This window comes from Babylonia areolata, chromosome 6 (genome assembly GCF_041734735.1).
Source record: "Babylonia areolata isolate BAREFJ2019XMU chromosome 6, ASM4173473v1, whole genome shotgun sequence".
NCBI classification, from domain to species: domain Eukaryota; kingdom Metazoa; phylum Mollusca; class Gastropoda; order Neogastropoda; family Buccinidae; genus Babylonia; species Babylonia areolata.
The window spans coordinates 9,999,549-10,018,105 of NC_134881.1; the positions used below are offsets into that span (position 1 = coordinate 9,999,549).

At 41.0% G+C, this 18,557-nt stretch overlaps 1 protein-coding gene across 6 annotated transcripts in view; it reads right to left on the reverse strand.

The window, feature by feature from the left end:
- LOC143282718 (protein mono-ADP-ribosyltransferase PARP4-like) overlaps nt 1-18,557 on the reverse strand; it is a 91,127-nt gene that overhangs the window by 19,166 nt on the left and 53,404 nt on the right. For 2 of the 6 annotated variants that reach the window (XM_076588436.1, XM_076588434.1), the window contains 7 exons: nt 17,495-17,608; nt 16,752-16,823; nt 15,156-15,233; nt 7,420-7,446; nt 6,518-6,622; nt 2,919-2,963; nt 1,331-1,432 (listed from right to left, as the gene is read on the reverse strand). In XM_076588436.1, the coding sequence (XP_076444551.1) occupies nt 1,331-1,432; nt 2,919-2,963; nt 6,518-6,622; nt 7,420-7,446; nt 15,156-15,233; nt 16,752-16,823; nt 17,495-17,608 (543 nt within the window). Of the gene's footprint in view, nt 1-1,330; nt 1,433-2,918; nt 2,964-6,517; nt 6,623-7,419; nt 7,447-10,388; nt 10,471-15,155; nt 15,234-16,751; nt 16,824-17,494; nt 17,609-18,557 lie in introns of those variants that run through there. The other 4 variants (XM_076588437.1, XM_076588435.1, XR_013055296.1 and 1 more) reach the window with 3 other exon arrangements.

Genomic DNA, 18,557 nt, shown 5'->3' on the forward strand with positions numbered 1-18,557 from the left:
TGCACTTAGTGCACGTAAAAGAACCCATGGCAACAAAAGGGTTGTTCCTGGCAAAATTCTGTAGAAAAATCCCACTTTGATAGGAAAAACAAATAAAACTGCACGCAGGAAAAAAATACAGAAAAAATGGGTGGTGCTGTAGTGTAGCGACACGCTCTCCCTGGGTAGAGCAGCCCGAATTTCACACAGAGAAATTTGTTGTGATAAAAAGAAATACAAATACAAATATCCAACCAGCAATAGGACCTCATGATGACCTCCTCACATTTTATCAAGCAATGGAAAACAGAGTGGTAAAGACATGTTTCCCACTCAACAGGACTTGCAAAATGTAGAGACAGTCAGAGGAAGCCACAGATGAGGAAGACAGAGGAAGAGGTGGGAAGACAATATCCACAAACGGACCGGATTGAACCTGGCAAAGACGGGCAAAACAGCCGAGTGGTTAAAGCGTTGGACTTTCAATCTGAGGGTCCCGGGTTTGAATCTTGGTAACAGCGCCTGGTGGGTGAGGGGTGGAGATTTTTCCAATCCCCCAGGTCAACATATGTCCAGACCTGCCTGTGCCTGAACCCCTTTCATGTGCAGACACAAGCAGAAGATCAAATATACATGTTAAAGATCCTGTAATCCATGTCAGCATCTGGTCGTTATGGAAACAAGAACATACCTAGCATGCACATCCCGGAAAACAGAGAATGGCTGCCTACAAGGCGGGGTACAGTCATACACGTAACAGCTCACTCGAGTACATACAAGTGAACGTGGGAGTTGCAGCCCACGAGTTTCAGTTTCAGTTTCAGTAGCTCAAGGAGGCGTCACTGCGTTCAGACAAATCCATATACTCTACACCACATCTGCCAAGCAGATGCCTGACCAGCAGCGTACAGTAACCCAACGCGCTTAGTCAAGCCTTAGTCAGCCCGCAAACGATGATGAAGATGAAGAAGAAGAAGAACCTGACGGAACCCCACCACAGAGCTGTGGAGCAGAGAGAGATGAAGGAGAGTGATCACAGGTGCTGTCCTCACCGCTGCCCCGACAACATCAGCAGAAGTCGAGGGGCAGGTGACAGGCAGGTTAACAGGTAACACACATGCAAACACATGGATCGACATGCATTCACCCTCACACACACACACTAACACACACACACATGAGTACACACACACACACACACACACACACACACACAAACACACACACACACATACACACACACACACACTGTGACTCAAACACACGCACACACACACACACTCACACACACACACAGACAAACACATACACACATACTCACACACACACACACAAACCACACTCACAGTACCTCTTGACCTTGATCGTGACCTCCGTGCCAACCCTCTTGTCTTCACTGGTGTCATCGCCTTTCCACAGGGAGGTCTCTTTTCCATCAGCTCTTTCAGTTCTTCTGCCAATGCAGATGGCATATCACAGTAATTAATCCTTCGTTCGTCAAAATACAAAGTGTAAATGACCAGTACGGAAGATTCTGAGCCACACTTTTTTTTTTCTCCAAGCAAACGATAAAATTTGTGTGCGCATGCACAAGGTGCAACTGTCAGAAAATTATCAGCATGCACAAACACACCCAAATATGGTGATATACACACAATAAATGTATGTCTCTGACTCGAGTCACACACACATACAAGCATGCACGCACAAACACACACACATACACAAACACATACCAACATACCATGCAAGCATTTGTAAGTGTGTGTGTGTGTGTGTGTGTGTGTGCATGCGCACTGGTACACGTAACTGTGAAAGAGTGCACATGAGAGACACAGTTTGTGTAGAATATCAGAATAAATCAGGATTGTATGAGTACATAATCTATAGAGACTTCTTATTTACATTACATGTCATTATGCAAATTAGATGCCACTCCAAAAATTCAAAACTATATAAGGCCCTGATTGGGGCCTTTCATCCTGAGTGAGTTAATCATAGCCGGAAAAAGTCATAATCCAATAATTCCCCAAAGCAGCAAAAAAAAATCATAATCCAATGAATTCCCCAAAGCAGCAAAAGAAGGATGAAGTAAAGAAAAGAAAAAAAAGCAACAAAACACAGTACAAAAAGAAAAAGAAATAATGGAGACTGACAGAATGCTTTTGAAAACAATTCACCTTTGCAACTTACACTTGAGAGATTCGAAAAGGATGCAGAAGTCACAAATGTATGCTGAGCACAAGTGGTCAGTTCAACTCATTCTTTTGAATACCAAGGGGGACAGTGTGTGTGTTTGTTGAAGGGAGGAGGAAGGGGGCGAGGGGTGGGGGGGGGGTGCGATTTGGGTATAGGGAGATGGGGGGCGGGGGGGGCAATCTGCACCATGAAGACAAACGTCTCCCACAGAAAGGATGGATGATGCGGTACACAAGAGATGATGATAGCTCAGTTTTTGTTAGGGGTGAGCTGCATCCTGCACATGTTGAAGACTTAGGTCACAATAAAACACTTTCCCTTCCTTGCCTGTGCATGTGCGTGTATGTGTGTGTGTGTGTGTGTGTGTGTTCAGATAGCTAGACAGATAGACAGACAGATAGGTAGGTAGATATTGTGAGAGATATGGATACAGATACAGATCTTTTACTCGATAGGGGCCATGGCCCCTCATGAAGGGGTGGTGAAAACAAACATTTCAGATATAATGATTAGAGACATGATATCGTGAGAGAGGGAGACAGAGAGAGAGAGAGAGATGATAGATAGATAGATAGATAAACAGATAGGTAAATAGACAAGTAGGTAGTTAGAGAGGTAGATACAGACATAGATATATACATATATGTTTATGTAAACAACCAAAGTTAGTGAGTTTTATTCTTTCTTTCGGTCTGTTTGTTTTACTCTGTCAAGGATAAAAAATCAAGGTTTGGGCGTACCTTCTTCAAGACTGATATTTTCTGCTGCAGTGCAAATCGCTGGTACTGAAAAAATAACATAAAATAACATTTCCAAAAGTCAATAAGTCAATGATTATCACACACACACATGCACACACATGCACACACACAAACACACACACACACACGCACACACACACACACACACACACACATACACACACACAAACATTAAAAGATGGGAATGGCTCAAAACCTGAGATTGCAGGCATCAACTGTACACACAAGAGCTACCACAGCAAAACTCCAAACTGTCAGAGGAGGACATGACAAGAACATCATTCTGTGTACCAAGAATACAAAACTCTGCTGCCCGACTCGTACTCAGAAAGAAAAGACCTGACCACATCACTCCTCTTTTGCAACATCTCCACTGGCTCCCTGTCTCACACCGAATAAAGTACAAGATCAGCACTCTATGTTATAGATGTATTCACAAAACTGCCCCTTCCTATCTCTGCAGCTGCCTTCACCTCTACACTCCATCTCGCTCACTACGATCGGCTTCGGATCCACTCTGTTTACACATACCCAGATTCAAACACTCGACTGTTGGCCGCCGTTCTTTCTCTGTCTCTGGACCTTGCAAATGGATTGAACTTCCTCTTTCACTTCGTCAAGTCTCCACACTCAGCTCTTTCAAGTCAGGCCTTAAAACCCACCTCTTCCCAAAATAGCCTCCCTTGCCTGCCTCTTCCTTGTCTTTAGTTTCTACAGTTTTAGAGTTATGCAAGCGTGTGAATGACTGGTGCGAAAGTGCTTTGATTTGTCTCTGCACAACATTCAGCGCTATATAAATACCATTATTATTATTATTAAGACCCACCCACTGCACTCCCTTGCCTTTCCACTCTCCCTCTGTGCCTGCAACACTAGGACACTCTCAGGCTCAGCAGATATGCAAACAAAGGTCCTGGCAACTGAAATGAAATTATTACAGGAAAATCTTGGGCACCCACTACCCAAATTATTGGACAAGCGAACACATCTGCGGCGATATATGGAGTGATGGCTTAGAGGTAACACATCCGCCTAGGAAGCAAAAGAATCTGAGCATGCTGGTTCGAATCACATCTCAGCCGCCGATATTTTCTCCCCCTCCACTAGACCTTGAGTGGTGGTCTGGACGCTAGTCATTCAGATGAAATGATAAAGCGTGGTCATGTGTGCACCATGCACTTAGTGCACGTAAAAGAACCCACGGCAACAAAAGGGTTGTTCCTGGCAAAATTCTGTAGAAAAACCCACTTTGATAGGAAAAACAAATAAAACTGCACGCAGGAAAAAATACAAAAAAAATGGATGGTGCTGTAGTGTAGCGACACGCTCTCCCTGGGTAGAGCAGCCCGAATTTCACACAGAGAAATTTGTTGTGATAAAAAGAAATACAAATACAAATATCCAACCAGCAATAGGACCTCATGATGACCTCCTCACATTTTATCAAGCAATGGAAAACGGAGTTGTAAAGACATGTTTCCCACTCAACAGGACTTGCAAAATGTAGAGACAGTCAGAGGAAGCCACAGATGAGGAAGACAGAGGAAGAGGTGGGAAGACAATATCCACAAACGGACCGGATTGAACCTGGCAAAGACGGGCAAAATAGCCGAGTGGTTAAAGCGTTGGACTTTCAATCTGAGGATCCCAGGTTCAAATCTTGGTAACAGCGCCTGGTGGGTGAGGGGTGGAGATTTTTACAATCCCCCAGGTCAACATATGTCCAGACCTGCCTGTGCCTGAACCACCTTCATGTGCAGACGCAAGCAGAAGATCAAATATACATGTTAAAGATCCTGTAATCCATGTCAGCATCTGGTCGTTATGGAAACAAGAACATACCCAGCATGCACATCCCGGAAAACAGAGAATGGCTGCCTACAAGGCGGGGTACAGTCATACACATAACAGCTCACTCGAGTACATACAAGTGAACGTGGGAGTTGCAGTTTCAGTTTCAGTAGCTCAAGGAGGCGTCACTGCATTCGGACAAATCCATATACGCTACACCACATCTGCCAAGCAGATGCCTGACCAGCAGCGTACAGTAACCCAACGCGCTTAGTCAGGCCTTAGTCAGCCCGCAAACGATGATGAAGATGAAGAAGAACCTGACGGAACCCCACCACAGAGCTGTGGAGCAGAGAGAGATGAAGGAGAGTGATCACAGGCGCTGTCCTCACCGCTGCCCCGACAACATCAGCAGAAGTCGAGGGGCAGGTGACAGGCAGGTTAACAGGTAACACACATGCAAACACATGGACTGACATGCATTCACTCTCACACACACACACACACACACACACATGCGCACACACATGCGCACACACACACACAGAGACACACACACACACACACACTTACAGACAAACACACACACACACACACATAATCACACGCACACACTGAGACTCAAACACACACACACACACACACACACACACGTATGGAGCAGAAATATGGTTCCCCACTTGTGAAAAAGCAGATGCTACCTTTGCCTTTGACAAACTATATAACCATTGTCTCATGAACAAATTTCCTCATGAGCATGTTAATCTAAACTTTTTTAAACAAATACTGGGTGTCCACAAAAAAGCCACAAATTTAGCAATACTTGGAGAAATAGGTAAATACCCCTTAAGTTTAAAAGTGATTTGTCAAGTAATAAAATATTGGTTTCACATAACACAGGCACGAGAAAATTCGTATATCAAAATTGTGTATGATGATATGCTTACAGAGGAAACAAAACAGCGAACATGGATTAATTTCGTTGAACTTATATTACAGAATCTTGGTTTAGGACACGTTTGGAATAATCAGTCAACATTCAATATTCATAGACTTAGCCACGTTATAATGAATAAACTAGAATATGGATATGTTTTATTCTGGAAGAGAAACAAATCTGAAAATAAATCTAAACTACTATTCTATAATAAAGTTACTCGTGAATACAGAACCGAGCCTTATTTGCTTGAAGGATATCTTAATTATAATCAAAAACAATCATTGTGCAAATTAAGAATATCCTGTCATGATTTAGCAATAGAAAAAGGTCGATATTTCAACATTCCAAAAGAAAGGAGACTATGTTTACAATGTGAAACAATAGAGGATGAATTTCATTTCTTAGATGACTGCGAATTATACAAAGAAATTAGAATAGAATTCATACAAAAAATTCAAAATTACATTCCAAATATTATTAAACCCAGTCAGCTAATACTGGAAGACAAACTTGTGGGACTGTTTGGGAAATTTGTCAGTAACTGCTGTCAAAAACGCCATAGCGTGCAAGAGTGATTCAACGTCTTGTTCAGCATTTATCTTTCTTTTTTTTCTTTTTGTGCATGGTTTCATGTAACTTTGCATGTGTGTCTTATAAACCTTGTTCAGGTTTAATTGGCATTAAAATTGATTCTGATTCTGATTCACACACACATTTACAAACACACACACACACATATACACACACACTCAAACACACACACACTTACAGACAAACACACACACATACTCACACACACACACACACACACACACACACACACACACACAAACCACACGCACAATACCTCCTGAACTTCGTCGATACCTCCATGCCAATTCTCTTCTCTTCACTAGTGTCCTCTCTGCCTCTCTACTCTCAGCTTCCTCTTCCATCAGCTCTTTCAGTTCTTCTGCCAATGCAGATGGCATATCCCAGTAATTAATCCTTCGTTCGTCAAAATACAAAGTGTAAATGACCAGTACAGAAGATTCTGAGCCACACTTTTTTTTTTTCTCCAAGCAAACGATAAAATTTGTGTGCGCATGCACAAGGTGCAACTGTCAGAAAATTATCAGCATGCACAAACACACCCAAATATGGTGATATACACACAATAAATGTATGTCTCTGACTCGAGTCACACACACATACAAGCATGCACGCATCCACACACAAACACACACACATACACAAACACATACCAACATATCATGCAAGCATTTGTAAGTGTGTGTGTGTGTGTGTGTGTGTGTGTGTGTGTGTGTGTGTGCATGCTCACTGGTACACGTAACTGTGAAAGAGTGCACATGAGAGAGACAGTTTGTGTAGAATATCAGAACAAATCAGGATTGTATGTTACTGACAGTCTTTAACATATATTCAGAAATCATGTAGATGCTTTAATCTCATATTTTTTGTTCACTCATTGCTAACCAGTGTGTTGAATAAACTGATTTCAATCAGGAATCAATTGTGTGTTCATTTTCCTTTCAAAAAAGAAGTGTGGGTTATGTATTCTTTGTTGCAGCAGATTTCTTTTCTTTCCTTTTTTTTTCTTTTTTCTTTTTTTGTTTGTTGTTAATTATTACCACCCACAACCAAATCCAACTGGCGAACAGGAAGCACAGGCCAAAATAAATGCGTGGCACCGAAGCAGTTAACCTGGGTTTGTTTTTTTTTACATCAAAGATGAAATCAAGGGCTTACCCTCCAACTCAGTGCTTGAGATCGATTCTGTAAAAAAAACAAAAACAAAAAAACAAGAAAATTAAAAAATCCATGATTTTCACACACACATACACACACACACACACACACGCACGTCTAAGGCATATTAAGAAGATAGAAACACTTGAACAAAGAACGAAAAGAAAACAGGCAGCACAAGCAGAAAAGAAAAACATCATCATCATCATAATAATAATAATAATAATAATAATGGTATTTATTTAGCGCTGAATCTTGTGCAGCACTTTCGCACCAGTCATTCACACGCATGCATAACTCTAAAACCTGAGAAACTGAAGACAAGGAAGAGGCAGGGAAGGGAGGCTATTTTGGGAAGAGGTGGGTTTCAAGGCCAGACTTGAAAGAGCTGAGTGCGGAGACCTGACGAAGTTAAAGAGGAAGTTCATTCCAATTGAAAGGTCCAGAGACAGAGAAAGAACGGCAGCCAACAGTCGAGTGTTTGAATCTGAGTGTGCGTAAACATGAGGTGGAGAGGAGAAGAGTTTTGGGAAGAAAGAGAGGGTGGGGGTGGGGGTGGGGGAGGTGATCTGTTCCATGGGGTCAAACCTCCCAGACAGAAAGCCCCAAATTTCCATTGTTCAGCTGTTGTGACAAGAAAATGAGACACAAGCACAAGGGCAGTTCCTTCATAATCTTGCTCCCTGTTTGGCTTGCACACTTAACCCTTTCAAAATGGTGCAAGCTACAGTCAGTTGACAACGAAGAGTGGTAACTCTCTCCGTTTTCAAGATACACAACTTCAAGCTGATGCTGCTTATGTTATGAATTCTGCAGGGTAAATGAAAGGTGCAATCAGTTGCTCTGTTGGCCTATAGTAAAGAGTGGTAACTCTGTCCATTCACAAGGTACACAACTTCAAGTCAGTGCTGCTTACGCTACCAATTCAGCTAGCACACAGGTAAATAAAAGGTACATTGGAACAAACCCAGACACTTCCTCAAAAAGGAAGCGCCGGGCGTGTCCTTATACCAATCATTTAACATGTGCACACAGCAGCAAAGACAGAAGAAATGTGCAAACACATAAGGACATGCCCGGCGCTTTTGAGGAAGTGTCTGGGTTTGTTCCAGTGTACAGAGTGAATGGACAGAGTTACCACTCTTTACTATTTGTTAATCATTTCATCTCCTGGCCTCATTTTTTGTTAATTTTCTGTAGGCCAAATTTTGTGGCAAGCCACATAACAGACAACTCCTCCCCCTCCATCCTTACCTCCCCTGACCTCTCCATGGCCCCCATCAACCTAAAACTGACTCAGAAAAACAGCACACACTTTTTCACCCTTGACACTTGAGCATTTCAGATGCCATTCATCCTATGGTTCACATGAAGTATCCCTTGTTAGCATGGGCAGGGCTGGGCAGGAGTACAAGTTTGACACAAAAAGTGCATGTGCCAAGACAGGGGAGTATATGAAGGAACTGGCATTTTTGTTGGCATCATTCGGATGAGATGACAAACCGAGGTCCTGTGTGCAGCATGCACGTAGCGCACGTAAAAGAACCCATGGCAACAAAAGGGTTGTTCCTGGCAAAATTCTGTAGAAAAATCCACTTCGATAGGAAAAACAAATAAAACTGCAAGCAGGAAAAAATACACACAAAAAATGGGTGGCGCTGTAGTGTAGCGACACACTCTCACTTGGGAAAGCAGCCCGAATTTCACACAGAGAAATCTGTTGTGGTAAAAAGAAATACAAATACAAAATACAATAATGCTGACCATCTCAAACAGGGGTACCGAGTTTTCAAGAAATGGAAGAGGGCATTGCCCAGATGGTTTGCATGGGGGGGGGGGGGGGGGGGGGTGGCAGCGGCCTGGGAGAGGAAACAAGATTATGTCAACTGCAACAGAGCTGTGGCCCAGTGGCAATGTGCCCAACTAGTAAGCCAGAGTCCATGGGTTTAAATCCCATGTATGGGCCGGGGATTCTTCCCCCTCCACTCAACCTTGAGTGGTGGTCTGGGTGCTAGTCTTTCAGATGAGACAATAAATTCAGATCCCATGTTCAGCATGTTCTTTGCGCATGTAAAAGAACCAACAATAAAACAGCTGTCCACGGCAAAATTCTGTTGAAAATCCACTTCGATAATAATACAAATACACACTCAGACAGTCATACAAGTAAAATGTTACAAGTCTGTGTGTGTGAGACAGAAAGAGAGAGAGAGAGAGTGTGTGAGTGTGTGAGTGTGTGTGTGTGTGTGTGTGTGCATGCCTGAACCCTGACTGAATATCATAGGAAACGAATGATGAGCGCCAAAGGCTCTACCCAGGCAGGCAGCCTGTTATGCAAATGATTCCATATTTATAAAGCACCAACAGCTTGGTCTCTGACCAAGGGTAGGTGCTATATAAGTATCCAAAGGATACTTATACTACTACTAGTAACAAAAAGGAGAATAAGGAGAAGAATAGTTGATGCTTATTTTGCACTCTGTCCCGAGAACTGCGCTTACAAGGCATACAACATTCTACATCACACATTATATTCAATATCACACATCCACACTGAAATGCACCTCAAGAACTATCCATACATACATAAACACAGATACACACAAACCTTTACTCCCCTCATGTACCAAAGTCTCTGACTCAAATCACACACACACACACACACACACACAAACACATAAATACACACACACACACACACACACACACACATACACACACACACACAAACACATAAACAAACACACACACACACACACACACACACACAAACACATAAATACACACACACACACACACACACATACACACACACACACAAACACATAAACAAACACACACACACACACACACACACACACACACACACACACACACACACACACAGAGTGTAAGTACATAAGTATATATGTCCGCATGTGTATGTGTGTGTTGGTTGGGGGGGCAGGGGGGGGGTTGCCTATTATTACCTTCCGATCCTGCAAACGGTATGCGTTTTAATGCTTTTGAAAGAGAGGCTTGAACATGCTTCTATCACATCTTCCAGAAAATCTGAGACAAGTGAAAGCATGTGCAGATACACATCAAACAAACTGCTCAAAGTGTTGCCTAAAAATTATAAGACCTAATGACTAATACCCCAAAACATGTGCATGCATGTACGTCTGTCAGTGTTCTGTATATGGGCTCTCCAGTTGTGGCACACACAGCAGTGTGTGTGTGTGTGTGTGTGTGTAGTAGTAGTAGTAGTAGTCTTCAGTTTAACGTCTTCCACTTTAAGTGATATTAGACGAAAAAAAGAAAAAAAAAAGGGGGGGGGGGAGGGGGGGGAGGGCGGTATTGGGCAGCGGGTGATGAATGATGTGTGTGTGTGTGTGTGTGTGCATATGTGTGTGTGTGGGGGGGGGGGGGAGATAGAGAGCATTGGAAAAAATAAAGACATTAAAAGGGGAGACATAGGCACAATATAGAAGGAAACGCTAACATCAAAAACTGTAACAATTATAACAAATGTCCAATTGGACTATGCAGCAAACCTTCTGCAATAGCAGATAACATCTTGAAATTGTCAAAAATACATTCAAAAGAATTTTCCGAGAAGTTTGGTAAAAACGATTTCAGACTCTGACATTCAAAGAGTATGTGTTTGCTTGAAATAGATTCTCCACATATGCATTTAACATCTCTGCTGAACTTTGTTATAAAAGCGTTCAGCTTTATCCTCTTTGATAATGCCTGAATTTGCCTTAATCTGAATAAATTACGGAATGTATTTGATTGATTGATAGATTTCGGTTGTTGAATATTATTTATACTTTTATGTGTGTGTGTGTGTGTGTGTGTGTGTGTGTGTGTGTGTGTGTGTGTGTGTGTGTGTGTGCTCACAGACATGGTTGCTATGTTTACTGTACTTTGTGTGTGCTTTCGGTGCATTGTTTTGTCATAGTTTGTGGCGTTTCTGATAATTATACATTATGTAGTTTGCTGTGTACACTGCACTACACTTAGTGTTTGTGTATTTTTTGGTGCTCTGTCTTGTAATAGTTCATGGTCTTTCTGATAATTATACACGTGTAGTTTGCTGTGTACACTGCACTACACTTTGTGTGTATTTTTTGGTGCTCTGTCTTGTAATAGTTCGTGGTCTTTCTGATAATTATACACATGTAGTTTGCTGTGTACACTGCACTACACTTAGTGTGTATTTTTTGGTGCACTGTCTTGTAATAGTTTGTGGTCTTTCTGATAATTATACATGTGTAGTTTGTTGTGTACACTGCACTACACTTAGTGTGTATTTTTGGTGCATTATCTTCTTGTAGTTTGTAATGTTTCTGATAAATTATACACATGTAGTTTGGAATACACTTAGTGTGTACTTTTGGTGCACTGTCTTGTAATAGTTTGTGGTCTTTCTGATAATTATACATGTGTAGTTTGTTGTGTACACTGCACTACACTTAGTGTGTATTTTTGGTGCATTATCTTCTTGTAGTTTGTAATGTTTCTGATAAATTATACACATGTAGTTTGGAATACACTTAGTGTGTACTTTTGGTGCACTGTCTTGTCATAGTATAAAATGTTTCTGATAATTACACATATGTAGTTTGCTGTGTACATTTTTTTTTTTAATTATCATTATTATTATTATTATTATTATATTTTCTTTTCTTTTTTTTAATTATATTGTCATTATTTATTTATTTATTTAGTTGTTTATTTATTTATTCATTTATTTATTTATCTGTACACTTATAGTTGACTTCATCAAGTTTTTGCGCCTTATACATATTATTATTAGTAGTAGTAGTTCTTTTTTTATGTATTTTTCTTTTTTCTTTTTTTCTTTTTTTTTTCTTTTCTCAATGCCTGACTAAGCGCGTTGGGTTACGCTGCTGGTCAGGCATATGCTTGGCAGATGTGGTGTAGCATATATGGATTTGACCGAACGCAGTGACGCCTCCTTGAGCTACTGAAACCGAAACTGAAACTGAAACTGTGTACATTACATGACACTTAGTGTGTGCATTTGGTGCACTGTCTCCTTATGATTTGTAGTGTTCCTCACATAGTAAGACCAGCATAGTTTGATGGATGGTGTAACATTACTATTACAATGTATTCTAATTGAACTATAGTTGACGGGCGCAATAGCCGAGTGGTTAAAGCATTGGATTGTCAATCTGAGGGTCCCGGGTTCGAATCACGGTGACGGCGCCTGGTAGGTAAAGGGTGGAGATTTTTACGGATCTCCCAGGTCAACATATGTGCAGACCTGCTAGTGCCTGAACCCCCTTCGTGTGTATATGCAAGCAGAAGATCAAATACGCACGTTAAAGATCCTGTAATCCATGTCAGCGTTCGGTGGGTTATGGAAACAAGAACATACCCAGCATGCACACCCCCAAAAACGGAGTATGGCTGCCTACATGGCGGGGTAAAAACGGTCATACATGTAGAAGCCCACTCGTGTGCATACGAGTGAACGCAGAAGAAGAAGAAGAACTATAGTATTGCAAAGCACACAGAGAAAACATCTTTTGAATTTGTTTTTAAGAGGCACTATATAAGTAAACTTAAGATCACACACAGCAAAACACTGTTCCCAGCTCTGCTGTGCCAGGCTCTCTTTCCCTTTCCTTGTCTTTAACATTCCTCTTCTTCTTCTGCGTTCACTCGTATGCATACGAGTGGGCTTTTACATGTATGACCGTTTTTACCCCGCCATGTAGGCAGCCATACTCCGTTTTCGGGGGTGTGCATGCTGGGTATGTTCTTGTTTCCATAACCCACCGAACGCTGACATGGATTACAGGATCTTTAACGTGCGTATCTGATCTTTCTGCTTGCATATACACACGAAGGGGGTTCAGGCACTAGCAGGTTTGCACATATGTTGACCTGGGAGATCGTAAAAATCTCCACCCTTTACCCACCAGGCGCCGTCACCGTGATTCGAACCCGGGACCCTCAGATTGACAGTCCAACGCTTTAACCACTCGGCTATTGCGCCCGTCTTTCACATTCCTCATTACGGTGCCTGCACACTCCTACAAAAAACCAAAGCCAGATCGGCTGGCCATGCCATCATGACATCTGACGATCCAACTGCCAAATCAAATCAAATTATGGTGCTTAGAGCCTCGCCGACCACTAAGGCCATCTCAAGGCTATCGCCATGTTAATATCTACTACATCCAACTGCCAAAACCATATGGAGAGAGGAGTCAGAGCGGCAGAAGAAACATTTCAAAGACTGCCTCAAAGTGTCCTTCAAAGACTTCATCAACATCGACCCCAGTAGCTGGGTACTGCTTGCTCCGGACCGCCCAGCCTGGCTGGTGAAGCAAGATTACTGAAGGAGCGAGCGTATGCAGCAGAAAACACATACAGCAAGAGGTCCTGAAGAATGTGTTGTGTACAAGGCATGAGCTACCTCCACTTCCACTGTAGCACCTACCCATGTGTGTCGCACACGGGGGCAAGCTTTCTGGGCCACGATTCACCTAATCAGTCACCTCTGGACCCATAGTCACACATCCTCCATGAGGCATTGAATTCATCGTCATCTCCGACTCCACCCAGATTCATCTAATCAGTTACCTCTGGACCCATAGTCACAGATCCTCCATCAGGCATTGAATTCATCGTCATCTCCGACTCCAAAGAACGAACAACAGCATGCTGATGGGCATGGGTTTTAGTTTTCACTTTCACAGCCCCTCGGATTACCTTCGACTCAGCCAGTGCCAGTAGTGTGCCCATGTAAAACACTGTACTTGATAATGGATCCAGGTAAATATCTTACTTGATAATGATTCCAGGTAAAAATCATACTTAATAATGGTTCCAGGTAAAAATATTTCTCACTTAATAATCATTCCACAAACCTTGATAATGGTTCCAGGTACACATCTTACTTGATGATGGTTCCTGGGACACACCTTACTTGATAATGGTTCCTGGGACACACCTTACTTGATAATGGTTCCAGGGACACACCTTACTTGATAATGGTTCCTGGGACACACCTTACTTGATAATGGTTCCTGGGACACACCTTACTTGATAATGGTTCCAGGGACACATCTTACTTGTTAATGGTTTCATGGAAAAATCTTACTTGATAATGGTTCCAGGCAGACTTCCTAGTTCATAATGGTTCCAGGTACACATCTTACTTGATAATGGTTCCAGGTAAACATCTTACTTGATAATGGTTCCAAACATCTTACTTGATAATGGTTCCATGGAAAAATCTTACTTGATAATGGTTCCAGGCAGACTACCTAGTTCATAATGGTTCCAGGTACACATCTTACTTTATAATGGTTCCATGGAAAAATCTTACTTGATAATGGTTCCAGGTAAGTATCTTAATACATAATGGTTCCACGTAGACTACCTAGTTCATAATGGTTCCAGGTAAACATCTTACTACATAATGGTTCCAGGTAGGCTACCTAGTTCTTAATGGTTCCAGATACACATCTTACGTGATAATGGTTTCAGGTAAGCAGCTTACTTGATTATGGTTCCAGGTAAAGAACTTATCCGATAATGGTTCAAGGTAAAAAATACTTTGCTGACAATGGTTCCAGTTAAAGACAACGTACTTGATGCAGGCATGAGGTGAACTACTCACTTCATCATGGTTCCAGGTAAACATCTTAGCTGATAATGGCTTGAGGTAAAACACCTTAGTTGATAATGGTCCCAGGTAAACAACTCACCTGACGTTTGTTCATCTTCTTCCCAAGCGTCATCCAGCCCTTCCCACTCTGCACTCTGCTCCATGGATGTTTCTGATTCTGATGAAAAAAAAACCCAGTCTTCTTGCCCCTTACCTGTCACTTGGTTAGCGTATGACTTCGTATGTTTTGTTGTATGTGAAAGAAAGAGAGTGAGAGTGAGAGAAGAAGAAAAAAAGACAGACAGATAGAACGACAGATAAGAGACCTTGAGAAAGAGACAGAGAGAGTGTGTGTGTGTTCTTCTTCTTCAGTTTAACGTCTATTCACTATAAGTGTTTTTAGACGGAAAGGAGTAAAGTAGTGGATAAAGGAAAGGGAATGCATGTGAATATTAGTGTAAAAAAAGTGTTCATGTTATGTATCAGAGGAAAAGTATATTATAAGTAAAAGTCTAAAGAGATTGTGGTCTGTATTGAATGAGGTGTCATGGGAAGGAGAATATGTATATGCATATCAACAAGTATTAACCTACAACAATGTAAATATAAATAACAACATTAATTATAATACATCAAAGGAGGATACCAACTGGACTGGAGTTTAAAATTTCTGAAAACATTCTAAGCAATGAATAATCATTCAAAATCTTTTCAGTGGCTAATGAAATATCGGAAGAAAAGTCATCAACTACATCTTTTGGAATTAACTGTCTTATGCTCGGACAATGAATGAGTAGATGGCTTACAGTTATTTGCTTATCGCATGCGCATTTTATATTTTTAGAAAATTTTGTACGAATGGCATTTAAAGGAAGTCTATACATTAGACTTGTAATTTGTCTTGAATGTGCTGTTGGTGTCGAATTTAGAAAATGTTTGGGGTTAGCTGCATTCTTTGTGTTTACACAACATTGGTAATATTGATTATTTGAATCTATAAGTAATTTCTTAAATTGATTTCTGGATACATTTTCTATACAACTAATGCATTCATGTAGATCTAAGTGGATGTTGTATTGCGCCTTCAAAATTACATGCTGTCTTCTAGCTGCTTGGTCTGCCCACTCATTTGAAGATATTCCACAGTGCGAAGGTACCCAACAGAAAGTTATTTTAATGCCCTGTTTTGTCAGTTGGTGAATAATATGTTTTATTTCCATTATCATCTCAATTCGCTTCTTTGAATTTGGAGATTCTATAGCTTGTAATACTGACTTTGAGTTTACACATAATAAAATTTCATTTACAGTTTTCAGAATGTCTGAAATATAACTTAAGGCCATAAGTATGGCTATAAGTTCAGCTGTGAAAATGGAATATTGTCTACTAATATAATTTTTCTATTCTAAATGAAGGAATTACAAAAGCCGCTCCTGAATTACTATCTTCTAAAACAGATCCAACTGTGTATATTTTCAGATAATTTGAATATTGTGTGTGTGTGCATGCGTGTGTGTGTGCGTGCGTGTGTGTGTGTGTGTTAGTGTGTGTGTTTGTGTTTGTGTGTTTGTTGATCAAGGTCAGCCTGCAGCACTAAGTAATGCAGTCTACACACTATCATTTGCGTCAGTTTTTGCATAATTCTTTAAAAAAAAAAATAAAAAAAAAAGAATGGTAATGAAATAGAGTAACTAACCACAAGTCGGTTCCAATTCATCCCTCGCTAGCAACACCAGGCCTCTCTTCTTCTTCTTCTTGGCTTTCAAGCCTGGAATACAAAATTGGGTAGCGATGTCTTCTACATCCCCATTTGCTGTTTGTGCATGCTTGCCTGCGTGAGTGCATGTACACCCTGTCAATTGTTAGGGCATGACTCTGTAAGTCTTTTAGTATGTGAAAGAAGGAGAGTGAGAGAAAGACAGACAGAAAGACAGACAAATAGACAGAGAAAGAAAGAGAGAGAGAGAGAGTGTGTATATGTGTATGTGTGTGTGTGTTGTGTATATGTGTATGTGTGTGTGTGTGTGTTGTGTATATGCGTATGTGTGTGTGTGTGTGTGTGTGCATGTGTTGTGTATATGTGCATGTGTGTGTGTGTGTGTGTGCTGTGCATGTGAGTGTGTAGTGTGTGTGTGTGTGTGTGTAGTGTGTATGAGCACGTGTGTGTGTGTGTGAATGTGTCTGTTATGTACGCGCGTGTGCACGCACACGCGCAGGCAAGTGTGTGTAGTGTATACATGTGTGAGCAGCACACTAGATGTTGTCCCTGGTGTGCATTTTAGTTTCAGTTTCAGTTTCAGTTTCAGTTTCAAGAGTATGTCTAAGCATGTGGTCTGAGACATATATGCTATACCACATCTGATTATGGTTCTAGATAAAAAAATAAAAATAAAAATAAAAAAACCCTCATGATACTGGTTCCAGACATTCTTAACTCACCTTTAGAATACATTTCTTCTTCTTCTTCTTCTTCTTCTTCTTCTTCTTCTTCCATATCCATATCAGCAGCACTCCCCAGGCTTTTACCTAACATCACTGATGGTTCTGGTCCACCTGCACAAAAAAGTCATAATTTACTCTTTCCCTTTCGCTTGTTGGGGCATTCCTTTGTTTGGTACCGACTGTGAATTTGTTTGTATGTGAAAGAGAGAGTGTGGGAGTGAGACAAACAGACAGAGGCAGAGACAAAGAGACAGAGAGAAAAAGAGGGAGTGTGTGTCAGTGTGTGTGTTTGCATTTGTGTTGTGTTGTGTTGTGTTGTGTTGTGTGTGTATGTGTATGTGCACGTGTGTGTGTGTGTTCTTATGTTTTCTGTGTATGTGTGTGTGTGTGTGTGTGTGTGTGTGTGTGTGTGAGCCTAACTGATCTGATACAACCCCCCCCCCACTACACCCCACCCCTCACACACACATATATATATATATATAGAGAGAGAGAGAGAGAGAGAGAGAGAGAACGAACGAACGAACGAACGAAATTGTTTTAATGAACTTTGGCCATGGACCACAATTCAAAACCAGGGGACTGGGGGTGGGCATGGGAAGGGGTATTAAAACACTTGAATAGATGACACAATATCATAATATTCATGGACTTGACATTAATTCTACTTAATTAGGTCTGAGTATATGATTTCTCCTTTTCATCGCATGGAAATAAATTTTGATACATGGAAATTTCTCTGCTTGTTGTTTGACTGGAGAAGTGAACTAAGAGACATGTTTAAACAGTCTTGAAGAAATTTTGTCCGTAAATCATTATATACAGAACAAACAAACAACAAATGGTATTCATCTTCTAGTTCACCTTGGCAAAAAGGACAATGCTTTAAAACATCATTTTCAATGTACCTATTAACATTGTTATTTAAAGGAAGTACATTAAATCGGGCCTGAGACAACGCCACTCTGAAACAATATTCATCAGCATTTGTTATGTATTTTTCTTTTTCAAATACAACTTTGAATGATCTGTAGCATGAATATCTGTCTCTATCACTAAT